Source organism: Panthera pardus, unplaced genomic scaffold, assembly GCF_024362965.1.
Source record: "Panthera pardus isolate Hobbes unplaced genomic scaffold, ASM2436296v1 HiC_scaffold_12, whole genome shotgun sequence".
Classification (NCBI taxonomy): domain Eukaryota; kingdom Metazoa; phylum Chordata; class Mammalia; order Carnivora; family Felidae; genus Panthera; species Panthera pardus.
In genome coordinates, this window is record NW_026526677.1 from 58,461,342 (window position 1) to 58,479,774 (window position 18,433).

General features: G+C 44.8%; 1 protein-coding gene across 1 annotated transcript in view; it reads left to right on the forward strand.

The window, feature by feature from the left end:
• The window catches only part of NEU3 (neuraminidase 3), a 30,420-nt gene extending 18,728 nt beyond the window's left edge, over window positions 1-11,692 (forward strand). Inside the window, 2 exon segments of the mRNA XM_053900101.1 lie at window positions 587-798; window positions 6,304-11,692. Of these exon segments, the coding sequence (XP_053756076.1) occupies window positions 587-798; window positions 6,304-7,383 (1,292 nt within the window). The 3' untranslated portion in view covers window positions 7,384-11,692.
• The last annotated feature ends 6,741 nt before the right edge of the window (window positions 11,693-18,433 follow it).

Sequence of the window (18,433 nt, forward strand, 5' to 3'; positions counted from 1 at the left end):
AGTGAAACTGTGGGCCCACATGGTGTAGTGGAACTAAGATCGCTGCGTGAAACTAGGTCCCTTGAAAGTCTGCACCCCCTGGTATGGTGGACTAGGTAAAAAGAATTCTTTTTGCTGACACAGAGAGATGATAAAGATTGCCTCTTATCCTAGGCTCTAATAGAGGGGGAAAGTTTCCCCAGAGAGTTCTTAACCACAGGCTTTTCCTCATATGGATTTGGATTTATATTTATATTATCCGAATGGCCTAAAACCTCCACAGAAATTGACATGGGAAACCACCCAGGCTGGTAATACCCCTGGATGCTTGGCAGCAGCCCATGTAGAATCTCCATAAAGACATACTTGACACAGGCTGCATAGCATTTCCCCAGAGTGTGGAGGATAGATTTGTTCAATGAGCATGCGTATTGCTTGCTTTGTGCTATTGAGACCATGGTGTTACCTTTGGACAAAAAAGTAAAACGTTTGAGTACATCCGTGCCTCCCTGTGTGTGATCTTCAGAAATAGAATGATAGAGCAGAACTTGTGCACAGGCCAGCATTTGGGTATGGCCCCATATTTAGCTGCCTCCTATCCTTGCAGAGGTCATGGAAGAAGTGACATCGTGCTCCTTCAGCAGCCCTCTGTTCCAGCAGGAAGACAAGAAAGGGATCACCTACCGGATCCCAGCCCTGCTCTACATCCCCCCCACCCACACCTTCCTGGCCTTTGCAGAGAAGCGCTCCACGAGCAGGGATGAGGATGCTCTCCACCTGGTGCTGAGGCGAGGGTTGAGGACTGGGCACTCGGTACAGGTGACTCCTGATCCCAGATCTGGCTCTCAGCCTCAATCTCTCTCCACATTGCTTAGAGCACTTCAGGGCCTGTGCCCTTTCCCATCTGTGCTGGAAGAACCCTGCGTGGGAGATGAGGAAGAAAAAAAAGAAACAGTAAAAGCAATGGCTCTCACTTACTGAGTACTTCCTGTGTGCTAGGTGCACATTAGATTCTCAATAACCACTCTGTTGTGACATAGGCACGGTTGTCAGTCACATTTTGCAGATGACGAAACTGAAGCTCAGAGAGGTTGCTACTTTGCTCATGGTCACATAGCTGTAATAAAACAGCAGAAACAGGCTTTAAATTCCATCTCTGATTCCAGAGGCCTCCACGGTTCATTCAAATTCAGCTAACATGTGGTGTGTTTTTCATTCACATTTTCTTTTGTTCTTATAAGTCATCCAGGGAAGGAAGGAAGCATCGTTAGTCCAGTTTTCTGATCAGGGATCCTGGTATTCCAAGAGATAGGTAGCTTGTTCAAGACAACTAGCAGATGGTGGGGGCAAGGATAACAACAATCCTCCCCCTTCTGCATGGTTTATGTGAGGTGCATACTATCCCCATCGTAAAGGAGGAAATGGGATTAAAAGTGGTTTGCCTCAGACACACACCTACTAAGCAGCAGAGGTGGGGTTGGAGCCCTTGCCCCTAAGTAGCACATTTTTACTGCATTTTTCGAGAGCAAAGAATGATTGCTGCCCTTGGGCCTGTGAGTATAGGGTTATTTCAGATCCCGTTTTTCTTTTCTCTTGCAGAGCTGGTTGAAGTGAGGATCAGATGAGACCATGGATTTGAGAGCCTTTTGTAAACAAACATATATATCTTTATAATAGGCACTCTAATCCTGCTGGTTTTCTACTCATGGAGATATCACCATGAAAACATTACCTCTATAGGGATGACTTTTTTTTTTTTTTCTTCTTTCTTTTTTTGCTATTACAGCGCAAGTGCTTTTCTGCTGAATGTGGGCCTTGCCAGAAACCCCTGTCTCTGCTCTGGATGACTTGCTCACATCTCCTTGTGGAAATGATTTTTACTTTAGGGAACCTTCAGTCCCTGCTCTTTCACCCATCATGTCATGAGCCTTCCTCATGGCTGCTTCCTAGGACCACACCTCTGCTTGTATCATTGGCCTCCAGAGAGGCCCAGCGGGGCAGCCTACCTTGGAGTTCTAGTTTTTTATTCCCTCCAGGACAGGCATTGCCTGCGGTCGTGTTGCCCTGCTTTCTATTGCAGACAGTTAGGCTGTTGAGCACTTTTTACTGGACCATGCTTGTTGTGTAACCTCAGAAACGTTCACAGATGTGTCCACTTGAACTCATTCTCCCTTCTCTGTATTTTATCCCTTCCATTCTCTGATTTATCTGTCTGTAGAATCTTGAAGTTAGAAGAGTCATCAGCCTAGCTTCTTCCCCAGTAAAGAGATCTTCTGTATTCTCTTGGTAGCTACTAATATCTTAGGGGTTAAGAACATGGCTTTGGAGTCAGGCAAGACCTACCATTTATTGGCCATGTGACCTGGGACGTTTGACTCTTCTCTGTTTCATCATCTATAAAATGTAATTAATAATAGCAATTGCATAGTAGGAATTCAACATTAGTCATCTTCTATAAAGGATCTGCTTACACAACTCCTCAGATGAGGAACTTAATCCTGTGGCAACTGTTAACTTTTGTTTTTGGAATGAGACAACCTGTACTTCTCTATAATTACCCGTTGGTCTTGTTCCAGCTTCTGGGACATCCGATCTATACATAATAGAAAGTCCCTTTTCCAGAGAATGCTCTTTGATGTACCTGAAAGCAGTATTCATACATTCTGAGTCTTTTGATTTGGGCGCTTGCCAGCTTCATTCTTTTAGTGGCTCTTAAGACCACAGTCTTGATTTCGTTTCTGGGCCCTTGAAAGGTGTGATTACTGTCTTTGGGATTTGATTTGGGATGTCAGTGTCCTTTTTCAAAGAATGGTCCTTTGAATTTAGGGCTCCAAGGATAGACTGACCAGCTCAGCAATGAGGTGGGTATCCTGTTTTTTATCCTTTTAATGCAGTCTTTTAATACATAAAGTAGCATTTGTTTTTTTGGCAGCTGCATAATACAGTTGACTAATGTTAAGTAGACCATCAACTAAAACCTTTTAATCTTTTTCACGTTTGCTGGTTTAAAAAAAATACATTATATATATTTTTTATTTAAAAAAATTTTAATGTTTATTTATTTATTTATTTATTTAAAATTTTTTTTTAACGTTTATTTATTTGTGAGACAGGGAGAGACAGAGCATGAACGGGGGAGGGGCAGAGAGAGAGGGAGACACAGAATCGGAAGCAGGCTCCAGGCTCTGAGCCATCAGCTCAGAGCCCGACGCGGGGCTCGAACCCCCGGATCGTGAGATCATGACCTGAGCTGAAGTCGGACGCTTAACCGACTGAGCCACCCAGGTGCCCCTTTTAATGTTTATTTAAACATGGACCGCGAGAGCATGACCTGAGCCGAAGTTGGATGCCCAACTGACTGAACCACCCAGGTGCCCCCCCCCCCCAAATTTTTTAAAATTGTAGTAGGATAGAGGCTCCTGGGTGGCTCAGTCATTAAGTGTCCAAGTTCGGCTCAGGTCATGACCTCATGGTTTGTGAGTTCGAGCCCTGCATCGGGCTGTGTGCTGACACCTAGGAGCCTGGAACTTGTGTCAGATTCTGTGTCTCCCTTTCTCTCTCTGCCCGTCCTCTACTCACACTCTGTCTCTCTCCCTCTCAAAAATAAATAAACATTTAAAAATTTTTAATCGTAGTAGGATATACCTAAATTTTCCATCTTAACCATTTTAAGTGTACTTTGCAGCTTTGTTAACTATGGGCACATTGTGGTGCAACAAATCTCTGCAACGTTTTCATCGAGACTGCTGCTCTATACTCTTTGGACAACCCTCATTTCCCCCTGCCCCACCTGCTAGCTACCACCATTCTTCTTTGTTTTTATGAGTTTTTAGATACTTTGGATACCTCGTGTAAGTGGAATCATACAGTAGGTGTGTTTTTTTGTGATTGGCTTATTTCACTGAGCATAATGTCCTGAAAGTTCATTTGTGTTGTAGTGTGTGACAAGATTTCCCAGGCGCCCCAATACTCCTCTTTAAAATGTTTATAACGTGGAGTGGTAACACATATGTAGAAAACATAACATAAATGTCAAATGTACAAAACATGGATGTCTGCTCTGTGAACTGACAAAGCCAACACTTGTGGACTCATCACTTAGCTCAAGAAATAGAATACTACCAGTACCTCAGAACCTTCTCTTATCCCCCCTCTCTTTCCCAGAGATAATTACTATCCTTATTTATAGCTCTGGAGTTTAGTTTTGCTTGTTTTTAATCTTTATTCTTTATATTTGGCTTCTTTTGTTCAGTATTTTTGAGGTTTATCTGAACTCTTGTGTACAGGCTTCTTTGAATATTCTTGTACATGTTTTTGCTAATACGTGCATGCATTTTTGCTGGACTTACGCCTAGAAATGTCATTACTGGATCATAGGGTATGTTTATGTTCCCCTTCAGGAGATAATGCCAGCCAGTTTTCTAGAGTGGTGGTTGTGAAGGCTAGTCTACTTCAGTTTCACCCTTGCTCTGCATTTAGCTCTTTAAAGTTCCATCTTAAAGCATGGGGGTTTACCAGGGTCCCAAATTTTTGTCCTCCTAGCCCCATAAGGCTGTCAAACAAATTGTTCAGCTTCTCAGCTTTTCAGTTATCTCTTTGAGAATTAGCAGAGATACCCTGAGAGGAAAAAGGACTTGAAATACCAGGTCAACCTTTCTGAATGAACTTCTCTCAGTTCTTGGCCTATAATTCCTCATTGTCTTGTTTCCTCCCTGATGCTTTTAGCCAGATGTTTTTGTCTTAATATTTTATCTGTCATCTCCAGTCTCAATGGAAATGTTGGTTCAAATTACCTAGTTCGCTGTTACAGGAAGCCCTTTTCCTCCATATTTCTGATGCAAAAAGTAGCATGCTGCATGCACTGGTCTGTACTTTGCTTTGTTCATTTAACAATATGTTAGGGAGATCTTTCCATCTCAAGGTGTAGAGGCCTTCCTTTTTCTTTTTTCATCTCTTGCATTGTGTGTTCATGTAACCAGTCCCCTGTTGATGAATATTTGGGTTCATGATATTTTGCTTTTCCAAGCAATGCCACAGTGAGTAATCTTGTATATACTTAATTTGATGAGCAGATATACCTTAGGATAAATTCCCAGAATTAGGCATGCTGGGAAAGGATGAATGCATCTGGAATTTTGATATGCCCTACATAAATGTTGAAGCATGTTACACTTTGGTCCATATAAGAGAGTGCCTGTTTCTTCACATTTTTGCCAACAGAATATTGTCAAAGTTTATGCTGTTGCCAGTTTGTTAGATGAAAGGTACTACATCAATTTTAATTTTAATTTGCTTTTCTGTTTTATGTGTGAGGTTGCACATGTTTTTGTTGTTTTTTCCTCTTTCTGTGAGTTGTCTGGTCTTCCTCTTTGCCCATTTCAGATGGGTTTCTGGAATTTTTTTTTTTTTTTTTTTTTTTTTTACCAATTTATAATACAGTTTTAAAAATCTATTAAGGAGATTAGGCCTTTCTTTGTAATATGTCTGAGTAGGCATTATCTCATTTTAGCCTTACAGCAACTCCTGTGTGAGCATGTTGTTACATTTTCCACTTCATTGATAAAGAATTTGAGGTAAAGTAAATTCAAGTAACTTGCCTGAGGTCACACAATGAGTGATGAAGGCTGGTTTGAACTAGGTATCTCTGACTCCTTGCTTGAGTTTTTAATGCCAGTGTTATGAATTGCCTCCCCAGGATAGTAGAGGAAGGAAAAACTCTTTGTTTTAAATTTCCCTTTATTTGCCTAAATTTCATATTTGTCCGCTTTGCTTTACTTTTCTTCATTTCTTTTCTTTTTCTTTTTTTTCTACTTCCTTCTACTTTTCTTGGTTTTTCTTTCTTTTAAAAAATATTTGTTTAGCTCCTATCATGTGCTGGGCACTCCTCAAAAGACTCATAATCTAGGAAGCGAGCCAGTCACATAAAAAAGTATGATTATTATATAATAAGTTCTATAACTCTTCTGTGTCTACAAAGAGGAAGCTACCAGTTGCTTTGGTGAGAGGAGGGGAGCAGAGGAAGTTCATAGAAAGCTTTACAAAGGAGGGGACTTTTGAGTTTGGAGGGTGAATTGGGCATCTAGACAAAGTGAGGAAGTGTTCTAGACAGAGGGGACAGCTTATACAATATCTAGCATTGCCTCTTCCCAGCCTTATAAATCATCCTGTAATGTTTGAGAATTTAGTGACTACTTGAGCCTTCATGATTTCATAGATTTTAATATCATTTCTTTCTTATCACTGAAAAAGACTAATGCTTTTAATGAGCCTCATGTATTCCTATTAGTCTCTCACTCCTGCTCTCTCCCCCTTCCCCTTGTCTAGTGGGGACCTTTGAAGCCACTGATGGAAGCCACATTACCTGGGCATCGGACCATGAACCCCTGTCCTGTGTGGGAGCAGAAAAGCGGCTGTGTATACCTATTCTTCATCTGTGTGCGAGACCATGTCACCGAGCGTCAGCAGGTCATGTCAGGCAGGAATGCAGCCCGCCTCTGCTTCATCTGCAGTCGAGACACTGGCTGTTCATGGAGCGAGGTGAGGGACTTGACTGAAGAGGTTATTGGTGCAGAGGTGAAGCGTTGGGCCACATTCGCTGTGGGCCCAGGTCATGGCATCCAGCTACAGTCGGGGAGGCTGGTCATCCCTGCATATGCCTACTACATCCCTTACTGGTTCTTTTGCTTCCGGCTACCATGTAAAGCCAAGCCTCATTCCCTGATGATCTACAGTGATGATCTAGGGGCCACATGGCACCACGGCAGGCTCATTCAGCCCATGGCAACAGTGGAGTGCGAAGTGGCAGAGGTGACTGGGAGGGGTGGCAACCCCGTGCTGTATTGCAGTGCCCGGACACCAAACAGGTGCCGGGCGGAGGCTTTCAGCGATGACCGTGGTGAATGCTTTCAGAGACTAGCCCTGAGCCGACAGCTCTGTGAGCCCCCGCATGGCTGCCAAGGCAGTGTGGTGAGTTTCCGGCCCCCGGAGATCTTACGTGGGTGCCAGGACCCTAATGGCAAAGACGCTTCTACCATTCAGCAGAGCCCTCTACTGGACAGATCACTAAGGCTAGAGCAAGAAGCTGGAACACTGTCTGAATCATGGCTCTTGTACTCACACCCAACCTGTAAGAAGCGGAGGGTCAACTTAGGCATCTACCTCAATCAGACCCCCTTGGATGCTGCCTGCTGGTCCCACCCCTGGATCTTGCACTGCGGGCCCTGTGGCTACTCTGATTTGGCTGCTTTGGAAAAGGAGGGCTTGTTTGGGTGTCTGTTTGAATGTGGGACCAAGCGAGAGTGTGAGCAGATTGCCTTCCGCCTGTTTACAGACCGAGAGATCCTGAGCCATGTGCATGGGGACTTCACCAGCCCTGATAAGAACCCTGAGCCAATTGAAAGCTAAAAACTGACTTAGGACCCAATTTTCCATGGAAAGGAAACCACAGAAGGCAACCACAGCCAGGATAATGGAGGCCAGGTTAACAGAAGTTATTGAAGCCTACAGAGAATCCAAAAACTTAATATTGTGCTCCCTACCTTTTTTCCTTCTCCTCCAAGGAGCAAAATTAAAATTTTTCCATAGCTACTACAGTGGAAAGAACTATGAGTTGGGAAACCATGATGTGGTCCTGGTTGTGCCACTGGCTTGCTGAGGGATGTTGAACATATCACCTGAACTCTCTGGGCGTCAGGTCTCCGTTTGTAAAATGAGAGGATTGGTTCTGGGATTTTTCTTCTTCTCATTTCTAGGAAAGACAGAGTGTCTGCATGCTCCATGATCAACAAATGCTGGCTCCGTAGCAGACTCTGATCTCAAAAGGGAAGTCAGAGGACTCATCATTTCCAATGACTCACCACTCATCCAGGTGTGAGGCTACACGCAGGTGTTCTGGCACGAAGGAAGATCTGGATGTTTTGTTCTGTTCTTAATAACAAACACACACACACACACACACACACACACACACACACACACCCTTTTAATCATGTTTAGAACTCTATAGGTTCTCTGTCCTAGAGGAATTGGGCCAAACAGTAGGATCATGAGGTCACCTACCTTCTCCAGCTTTGCAGCTGTGTTCAATCTTCCTTCCTTATCTGGAATGCTTACTCCCTAAGGAGAAAATGAGAAGCTCAATGCTAGTGGCCCTTGATAATGGCACACATTTTTTTTAAATTTTTTTTTTAACATTTATTTATTATTGAGAGAGACACACACACAGAGCATGAGCAGGGAAGGAGCAGAGAGAGAGGGAGACACAGAATCTGAAGCAGGCTTCAGGCTCTGAGCTGTCAGCACAGAGCCCAACGCAGGGCTTGAACTCACAAACTGTGAGATCATGACCTGAGCCAAAGTCAGTTATTCAACGCACTGAGCCACCCAGGTGCACATATTGTTTCTGATGGCATTACTTTTATGGAAGATGAACCTGAAGTTCATTTACTAGGATGGTTCCTGATGAGAAAAGGACATGGATTAGGACTTTAAAGCATTGGACAGAACTTCCCATGGTCTCTGCCCTCAAGGAGCTCACAGTTTATGGGGCTAGAAGTGGGAGAAAATTCAAGAAGATCAATGCAGCTAGTTTGTAGATGCTGGGCTTTAAGTTGAGGTGATGGTAGCTCTTGATGTCATTGTCTTAGTTGCATCTTCATTGTGCTTGGAGTCATCTGCCCCAGGGCTTGACCAGGCTTCTGGGTTTCCCCCAGGCCCATTTTTCTCAGAATGTTGTTCTGGCCTAGCCACTTCTTTACCCATGGAGGATGTCTTTAGGAAGACCATTAGGAAGGTCTCTGGACCTCAGACCTCTGAATCAGGCCTGTTTTTTTGGACCTGCTACAAATACCGTTTGTGGAGTAGGGCTGCCTCTTTGTCTGATAGGTTTGGGGCTAAACTTTGCCAGTGGTGGGTCTCTCAGATGATACCAGATTGGTTGTTCTTATTTTAGATTCTTTCCCCATAGCCTATTATTGTAACAGAAATTCTATCATGAGATACTTGGTTTTCCTCCCTATTTTAGGAGAAAAATACCTTGTATCAGAGAACTATATTTGGTGCTGAGTAATGGCCCAGAGAGCAAGTGTTAGTCTTGGAGCATAGCCTAGGAGGCTAGGGGTTGGCGGTTGCCCCAGTCCTATGGGGAAGAGTCGTGCAGGATGAAAGCAGAGATTAACTTCACCTACTCCTGCATATGGCTTAAGTCCATGGCTTAGAGTGACTTCTTAAAATTCCCTTAGCCTCTCAGCCATTTGTCAAAGTTATTCTCCCAGCACACAGTTATGATCATTCATTCACTCATTTGTACATTTACCTAAATATTCTTGAGAGCCTTGCATAATGTAAGGTGCTTCCTATTGACATTCCCTGGTTGAAAATTACTTGTGGCTCTTCATCGCCTGCTAAAGGGTGTCTACATTTTGTCTGGCATGTAGGGCTGCCAGTTGTTGGGTGGGGTAATGAATACTTATCTCTCCTTCATATGAATCCCACTGTCAGAGAAGACCTCTGTCGAGATGGCAGTGGAGGGGGTGACAGAGCTGCTGGTATAGGGAGGAGCTGGGGAAGGGCAACCCTCTCCTGAGTAGTAGAAACTTCCTGTTCTGCAAAGCTTTCCTGAACACCATCCCCAAATAGATGGGAACAGGGGGGTAGCTCCGTTCTCCAACAAGGTCTAAGGGATGGAGAAAATGAAAATATCAAGACTTCTTTGGAACCATCCAAGGAGGGACCTCAGTCACATGCCAGTGTGGACCACAGCCGTCCAGTACCAGCACTCATTAGATGTCTTCTCCATCTCTGAATTGCCCTTCCCTTTCTCCTTCCCCTTTGCTTCATGTTTGCTTCTCCTTAGTGATTAGCATAGGCAAAGGGCCTGTGTGTATATTTCAGGAATAGCAAGAAAAGAGGGTTGGGTAATCCGACATTTGTAATCCAATTACAGAAGTAATCCAGAATGAGGATTAGGGAGAGGAACAGAGTGGGCAATGGTGGCTCTGAAGCAAAAGAGCAGCAGGGTAGGAGTCCTGGCACCTTAAGGAAGAGAGAGAATGTGGCACAGATAGAGACAGAGGCTGGAGAGATGGTGTAGGTGGAGGCCTCTGTGAAGAAGAAATGATAACAGGCTGGAGCTGTTTCCAACACGTATGGAAAGGGAAGGAGGCCTGCGTGGGCCCAAAGTTTAGGCTACAGATAAGTTCCTGCCCAGCCCTGTAACTTTAAGCTGGCTCAACTTGTCCATGTTCCACATGACTAACAAAAACAGCTGGAGGCACTCCAACTCTGTGCCGATTACCCAAGCCTTTGGGGCCCTGGGTCCAATGCCATGATACTGGTATCCTAACTAAGCCCATTTCTAGCCCTCTCAGGTTGGTAGAATGAAAAATACTGGGCAGGTGATGGCAGCTGTGAAGAAAAGAGGACAGCAGACTGGAGGCCTCTAATCTAGAAGTGTGAAGAGAGGACTACAGAGCCTGTGGTCCTTTGCCTGTAGATGTTCCCCCCCTGTCTTGGGACCCTTAGAATGGATCCATCCAGCACACATGGCCCATGTCTGGGAGTGCAGGAAAGCATAGGTAGGGACCTCCTGCTGCTGATATGTACCCAGATCATCTTCCGATCCCTTCAACCTGGTGGTGCTGCTCATGCTCCCCACCTCCTGATGCCCTCACTCCTAGGCCACTATTATGTACTTCAGGCCCTCATTATTTGGATGCTCTATTTGGACCTGTTTCTCCTGGTCACCAATCCCCCCTCGTATCCATGGGATATCATGCAGCTGCAGCCACAGATCAGAGACATGGCACCCTGTCTGTTGGGTAGCCCGAGGGACCCATAGAGGTCAGCCCAAGGCTGCGCAGCCTCCTCTCCAGGGTAGTAGGATTCAGTACTTCCATTTCAGCCAGATTAGGCTGCTCAGGCTTCTTCAGTAGGCTGTGAGTTTTCCCCACTGCATTATTCAGTGGATGTCATGCCATCCTCTCCTGTGCTGCCAGAGTGCACAGTGGAAGCCTCCCTTTGGTCATCGCCACAGCTTGCCATGTATTTCTGTTGTTGTGCCCTGTAGGCCTCTGCGAGGCTCTAAATTCCTTGAGGGCCAAGTCTCTACGAATCCTCCCTCTGTCCTTTTTACCTTGAATCACAATGGTTGCTTTATAAATATATGCTTTTTCTATTATATTCTGAATTCCCTGAAGGTAAGAAGAACTGTGTCCGATTCTTCTCTCTGTCCTCTGCACCCGGCACAGGGCCTGTCACAGAGCCTGGCACAGAACAGACAGCAGTAAAGTTTCACTGAAGGAATAAATGAGTCAAAGATCCTTGGCCTTCTGGAGCTAAGAGACAAGGCCAGGGCAAACTCCCCCACAGGGAGAAGTATACTGTATCCCCTGTAGATTGGATAGTGTTCTAAACTTGCTGAGCACTCACTCTAAATTAGTCTTCTCTATGCTGGCTTGCTTCCAGGTCAGCCCGGATGTCCCAGGATGACAGCCTAAGACTGAAGCTAAGCCTTGACTTGGGGTTGTCATTTCAGTGGTATTTCCCTTCTGTCCCTGATTGGAGTGTCTATAACTGCCTGTCAGAGGAGGGTGCTCTGGTTCAGTGTGGTCTGAGCATGTCTTGGCTCCGTGATACCAAGTGCCAGAAGTGCCCTCTGTACCATAGCAACTACCAGGACTCTGAAACAAAGAACATGAATAAAGAGCCTAATTCCAATGACTGCTGTTTGTTTTGTTGTTGTCAAACAGTGAGATGATTATCATCCTAATACTTCTGTCTAGTTTGTACCCAACTTCTTTTGAAAAATGGATTTGACTTTTCCTAAGGACTTTTCTTGCTTTTCCTAAGGACTTTTACTTTCAGAAAGCTTTACTAATAACCTTTGTACTTGGGGTGCCTGGGTGACTGAGTCGGTTAAGCGTCTGACTCCTGGTTTTGGCTCAGGTCATGATCTCACAGTTTTGTGGGTTTGAGCCCCACATTGGGCTCTGTGCTGGTAGTGCAGAGCCTGCTTGAGATTCTCTCCCTCTCTCTCTCTCTCTCCCTCCCTCTCTCCACCCCCCCCCCCGCTTACCCTGTCTCTGTCTCAAAAATAAATAGATAAACCTTAAAAAAATACAAAAAAAATATCTTTGTATTGTACACATTGTCACTGGAACATAGTTACTTGCCTATTGCAGGGGTGGGGGGAAACGGCAGAGATTACCATAACTGGTTAGATTGTGTATTACACAGTAACTACTAAGTGATTAAGTGAGGGAACTGGGATACACAGAATCACCCCATCTGACACCAGCCCCGGTGCTGGTCACTGCACATCTTATGTCCTTTTGCAAAAAACCCTGAGATTTTTAATACCAAATTGTAGCTGGCGAGGCCACAAATACCTCAGTGAAGTGGGGTGATAACCTTAACTCATGACTCGTACTTTGTACTCTGCTTTCTAAAACAAATAGACCATTGAAAAAGTTTTAAATGGGCATCTCTTTCATCATAACACAAAGAGTCATATAATGTTGAAAGAATAAATGTAGAGAACTGCTAATTTACCCCTTACAAATAGTTTTATAATAGTTATTAATATCATTTTAAAAAATCCAATGATCGATTTTATTTTTGTGTGTTTTGTTAGATTGCTTAACGTCTGGGGACCTTTGGGCTTGAGAGGAATACGCGCTACTCCATGAACTTCAGCGCTCAATTTTTCAAACTCGTATTCACTAAAACATTGAATGCCTCTTGAATATCTAAACAATAACAAATTTGATTAAACTGCCTTCAAAAGAATGATATATCAGTTACAAATTTAGTATAGCTGATCCTTTTGAGCATTTCAAGCACCATAAATAGTATATAAAACATAAATAAGTCCAGTGACTATAAAAGATTCCCTTATCCCAAAATGGAGTACAGAAGAGCTGATGCCATAGATTTAACTTTGTCAGTTATTATTATGGTTACACCTTTGGGGAGTTCTAATTTATAAACCTCCCCAGAGTTTTAATGACTTCATCAGGTTCCCCTCCTCACCCCCACACACCTTCCTAGCTATTTAGTAATAGCATATCCAAAGGGAAACGAGTACCATTTAAGACAAGTACTGTTTCCACTGGGAGCATTTACATGTGAGGTTGGAGGCCTGGAATCACAGACAGCTGGCTTCTCCTCAGTGGGTGGAGAATGCCTGAACACAGGAGGAGCCTGAAAGAATGGAGCCAGGCAGAAACTGTCCTAATGGTATCTACTAGACTTCTCCCTGTTATGGGACCTAATAAGCCCCCAGTGTTTTGTTTTGTTTTTTTTTAATTTTGATTTTATTTATCTCTGAAGCTAGTTTGAGTTGAGTGTATACAGCTTGCAAGTGAAAGACTACGAATGCCCATCCTCACAGAAAATTGGATTACTTGGTACCACAACCTGTTAACCACTACCTGGAGCAGAACTTCATTAACTTTCACTGCAGTCTACTCAAGTTAACAGCATTGTCTAAAGGGTACATTACCAGGAGAGACCTTGGGATAGAATGCAGGAAGGACTAGGCTAGGAGGGGTCAAGAGTCCAGGGTCTTTGTCCTAGAGCTTACCACTGACCTGTTGGGCAACTTTGTGCCAACCACTGGCCCTCTCTGGAAATCAATTTATTCAGCTATATAGCAGGAGCATACTTCTTGCCCCAGCACTCACTGAGAGTTATGTGGGTCTGATGAGGTAGTGGATCCTCAAAAGGGTTTAGGAACCAGTGCTGTGTCATGTAAATAGAGGATAAGTTACCATTCACCCGTTGATCTCCCTTATCCATCAGCATTGGCAACATTTGAAAATCAAATGCTGAAAATGAAGGTGATAAATGTTATGCCCAGAATTCGTGATCCCCAAAGACCACTAGGGAGCCGAGTCCGATGCAAAAGCAAAAGAACCTTTATTCGAGCTAGCTCGAGCTCAATCCCCTACCTGCACCGACTCAGCGGTGAGATACCAGGGAGAGAGAGCGAGTTTCAAAAGCACAAAGGTTTTATAGGGGTCTAGGGGCAGTTGGTGAGGTAATGGCTGTGGCCTCAGCTGATTGGCTGGGGAAGGGTCGTGGCCTTGGCCGATTGGCTGGGGAAGGGTCGGAGTCCTGTTACGCAGGTCGCTGGGCGTGTTTTGATCAGGAAGTTTGAACGGGTGAGCGGGAGGTTACTCAAGGGGAGGAGGCGCGGTCTGAGGTTTCTGTGATTTTCCCGGAAAAGGGGTCATGTCGGGGACATAGTCCCTCAAGGTGGAGAACACAGAACAAGATGGAGTCGGCCGGCGTAGGCCCGCCCTTTCAGATGGAAGGGAGCAGAAGAAGGCAGGGTCCACTGAGGAGGGCACTTCAAGGCTGGACAGCCATCTTGCCTCACCTCTCTCATGTCCTTAGCAAAATGTAGGTCCATGATTTTGCCCAACCATCTGATTTTGCCCCAGATCTTTGGTTCCCTTTCTGTGAGGAATGATCCAGCCTGTGTATAGAAGAGGGAAATCTCAACCCAAGTAGGAAGGGACTTGGGCTGAGTCATCTTTGTTTTCTGTGCCCACCAAAGTGCCAGCCATGGCAAGATTATAGGAAAAGAAGTGTGGAAGGGGAATAGCATTTGTAAAGTGCCTAGTGTGGGTTGAGTTATACATACATTCTCTCATTTAATTCAACAACCCATTTTAGAGATGGAAACATTGAGACTCAACAAGGTTACATGATGTGTTCCAAAGTCACACACCTGTAGATGATGAAGTCAGATCTGATTCCAAACCAGTATTTTTGTCATACGGCAAATAAGTGGCAGAACTGTGGGTGATGCTTACCTTGCCGTTGATGTGAGGTAGGGATAGTGCCTCTTAATTCCTTGGAACATGGTGGGCATTCAGCAGCTGGTAAGAGGCTGGTGATGATGATTCCTGTAATAATGACACGTCTCACATTTGCACTAAAGTGCCTTCTCAGACCAAAGGTCTTCCCCTTTTATTTCACCCAAGAGAGAAATGCATTAGTTTCTTTGCTTGGAAGCCCAGATCTAGCTGGAGATTATTTTCTAGGACCTGCAAACTTCAGCAAAACAGCTGCCTCCCACAACCCACAGTCATTCTAAATGTAGATTGTGCTGTCATCAATTAGGAATAGAATCAGAGTGAGAGCATGGATTCTCTTGAGGGGTAAACATAGAATTTGATCAGGTGAAGCTGATTTAGTGCTGAATGAGAAGGGTCCGGGCCAGCAGGCACCGGGCTGGTCTCCAATTGAGCCACAAGTTCGAGATAGCAACTCTACTTCTGCCTTTCCCCACTGTGGGCCAGTCCCTGGAGCCGTACCCAGTGGCCAGGTCTGAGCCCATCAGGCCATGTAGATGGTCTTCCATACATTGTCTCTCATCCTCACAACCACCAGGGAAGCAAGACATTATTGTCCCCAGCCTACAGACAAGGAAACTGAGCCTTGGAAAGTTTAAATGATTGGGCACATATCTTAACTATAATTTCCTCTGTAAAAACTAGGATAATAAAAGTATCTCATAGGGTTGTTGTGAGGGTTAAGTGAGAAAATGTATTTAAACTTAGATAAAAATTTAAAAAGTGCCTGGCACATAGCAGATATTCAAAAAGTGGGATCTGTCGTGATTATTATGATTTTTCCCTGTAGTAATCATATTAGCCCATCCAGTGTGCACAGTGTGGTAGCAGTACTTTTCAAGCTTATGTGTGCATATGAATCACCTGGAGAAGTTAAAAAAGGCTCCTGCCCCCACCCCAAGAATCTAATTTGGTAGGTCTGGGATTGGGTCTGAGAATTTGCATTTATAACAAGCTCCCAAGTAATGCTGCAGGCCCACAGACTACTCTTTGATAACCTGTTTCAGTACTCACCTCTCCATCCATTGTCCCACCTGCCTCCTACTCACACCCTTACCAGCTCCATGATGTAGTAGGAACATACAATGCTACTAATGTCCATGTGGAGCCAACTTTTACTTCCCAAATAGTGTCTAACTTGGTTCTTTAGCCTGCCAGTGAGCTGTATTTTTCCTGGGTCAGGAATTTAGCTTTCCCATGGCATGATAATTTCCTGGGATTCCTATTGATTTTCTTGCCAAGTCTCATGGAGATTAAAGGTGACACCAGAGCTTGGGCACAGACCTAGGCCTGCTGGCACAGGGTGCTTTTTCCATCTGTAAAGCAGATTTGCAAGACTCCTATACTTAGCCAAGTACTGGGGAAGAAGAAAAAGAGGCCTTGCATTAGTTGGGTGGCTGAGGACTCAGCTCTGTGAAGACAAACTTGTTATACATGCAGAGGTGAGAGTGAGGGTCACAATTAAGCCTGGAGAGTTGCCAAGCTAGAGCTTGCTGAACTCTATTAGTATGAGGGTCCAATGTGAAATTCAGGGGATAAGGGAATAGGGCTACATGGTACCCATCAAGCAGACAGTAATGACCCTAAGTGTGGTCTAGATGGTCATTTTCTGTCCTAGGTGGCCATGCTGTGTGTGGCCATAGGCAAAGGTCCTCCTTATTGTCTCCTGATAACCTCTCCTTAGCTCCTTCCCCTCAAGGGCCTTAGTCCCAGATCTCTTTGGATTGAGACACTGGAAAATGGTCAGGAAGTTCTAGTGCCCTTTTTGCTACTCTATGTGCCTGATTTGAAGCTGAGATTTCTGTATTGAAACTGAAAGATGGTTATAGGCCATGGAGTTTGGGTTAAGGCCGAGTCCTATGAGCAGGTATGAGCTTTGAGGGGAGGGTACAATGTCCATTTGTTCACCATATTATTCCATCCCCTGGCATAGTACTCAATAAAAATCTGTTGAATGAATGAATGGCCATTCCACACTGAATCCTCCAAAATTGAGAACTCAGAGGTGGATATTAGGATATGACACCCTCACCTTTCCTGACCTCACTCCTTTGGTTTGAGACTTGATGGCATATAAATGACCCAGAAGATGGTCCCTGGTAGCCCAAGTTATAGCGAACCCTGTATTCAAGGAGGTGCTATTAAGAAGATCCTAGGCTGGGGCTGAGGAACACCTTCTTTGTCATTCCAGTAATCCAGGTTTTACTCCACGGTCTATGTTGTTACTGGAAAACCTTTCCTAGAGCCTGATCTGAAGACTGTCATCTGCTGTGTTGTCAAGCATTGAGAGATGCTTGGGTGAGCGCACTTGGCCTAGAGCCTTGAAAGTTGAGAGTAATGCTCCCTCCCAAGGTCAGCGTGATGGTAGCAGGAATCAGTGAGAGAAGACCTAAAGCAGAAGCCGAATCTTGAAGCCAGAGTCAGGTGTGGCAACTGCCTTACATCTCTCATGGGAAGGTCTCCTCTTGCTGGAAAGTAAGTTTCCTTATAACACGCAGGAGGATAGGGGTGGGGCTCGCAGGTAGGGTTCCATGTTTGCTTTCCAGGCCAGTGAGTAACCCAGTGCTTCCAAAATTGTGAGTGGAGGAGACAGGCCTTCATATTAAGCCCAAAGTCAGAAGGTAGGGCAGATCCTCCCTCATCAGACCTCCCTGAACCCTATGGAGCCTGACAAAAAGGTCAGGCTGCAGAAACACTTATACATTCTTAGGAGCTGAGGCTGATCCCACCAGCTAGGGACAGACGAGTTCCAGGTTCAGGAGCTCAGGTGGGTGATATGTTTGGGCAAGGCTGCTGCTTTTCATGTATCATACAAAAGTGCCTGGCCAGGAGGCAAGTGGGGCCCCAAATCCACCAGCATGGAGCTCCCCAAGCCATGTACCTGTAAGGCAGCAAATGCCTTTTTTCTAATTAGTACTGGGTAGACCATAGAAACCCCTGGGTTTGGGTGTCTGAGGATAAGAATGACTTCCTCAGATCTCTGGACTGAGGAGCCCATACCTGGCATCTCTGGGAGGTGCTGGGACCAAGAGTTGCCTCTCCTCCTTGCCATGTCTGAGAGAGGGTGACCTGGGCCTGGGATATGGTTGCTCTGTATCCAGACAATTCTCAAAAGGGGCCTGTGTACTTGGCAGTGGGACCTCTGGCCTTTGGGTAAGGATTAGTAAAAGACTTTGTGAAAGGACTTGGCGGGAGAGAGGGTAACACTTAAATGACATTTAGGAGAATGTAATTCATTGAATAGAAACTTACGGAACAGAGCAAAATGATAGGAAATTAGGGTTATGCCGGGAATCAAGAGGAAGCTTGGAGCAGCAGTAAAGGCTCTTAGTCTTCTTTCTTTTTTTTAGCTCTCCCTCCTTCCCTCTTCCTTCCTTTCTTCCTTCTTTTTGTTCTGTTTTGTTTAAACTAGCTGTGTGAGACCTTGGGCAATTCATTAAAGTTGTTGAGCCTCCATTTCCTCTCTGTCAAGTGGGCACAATAACATGAACCTCAGGTTGTTGAGAGGATTCAGAGTGTGTCTATGTGATGCAATGGGACAGAGATGGGCAAGCTTGTCCTCTCCATCCCTCCCTTGTTCCCCTCTTGTATTC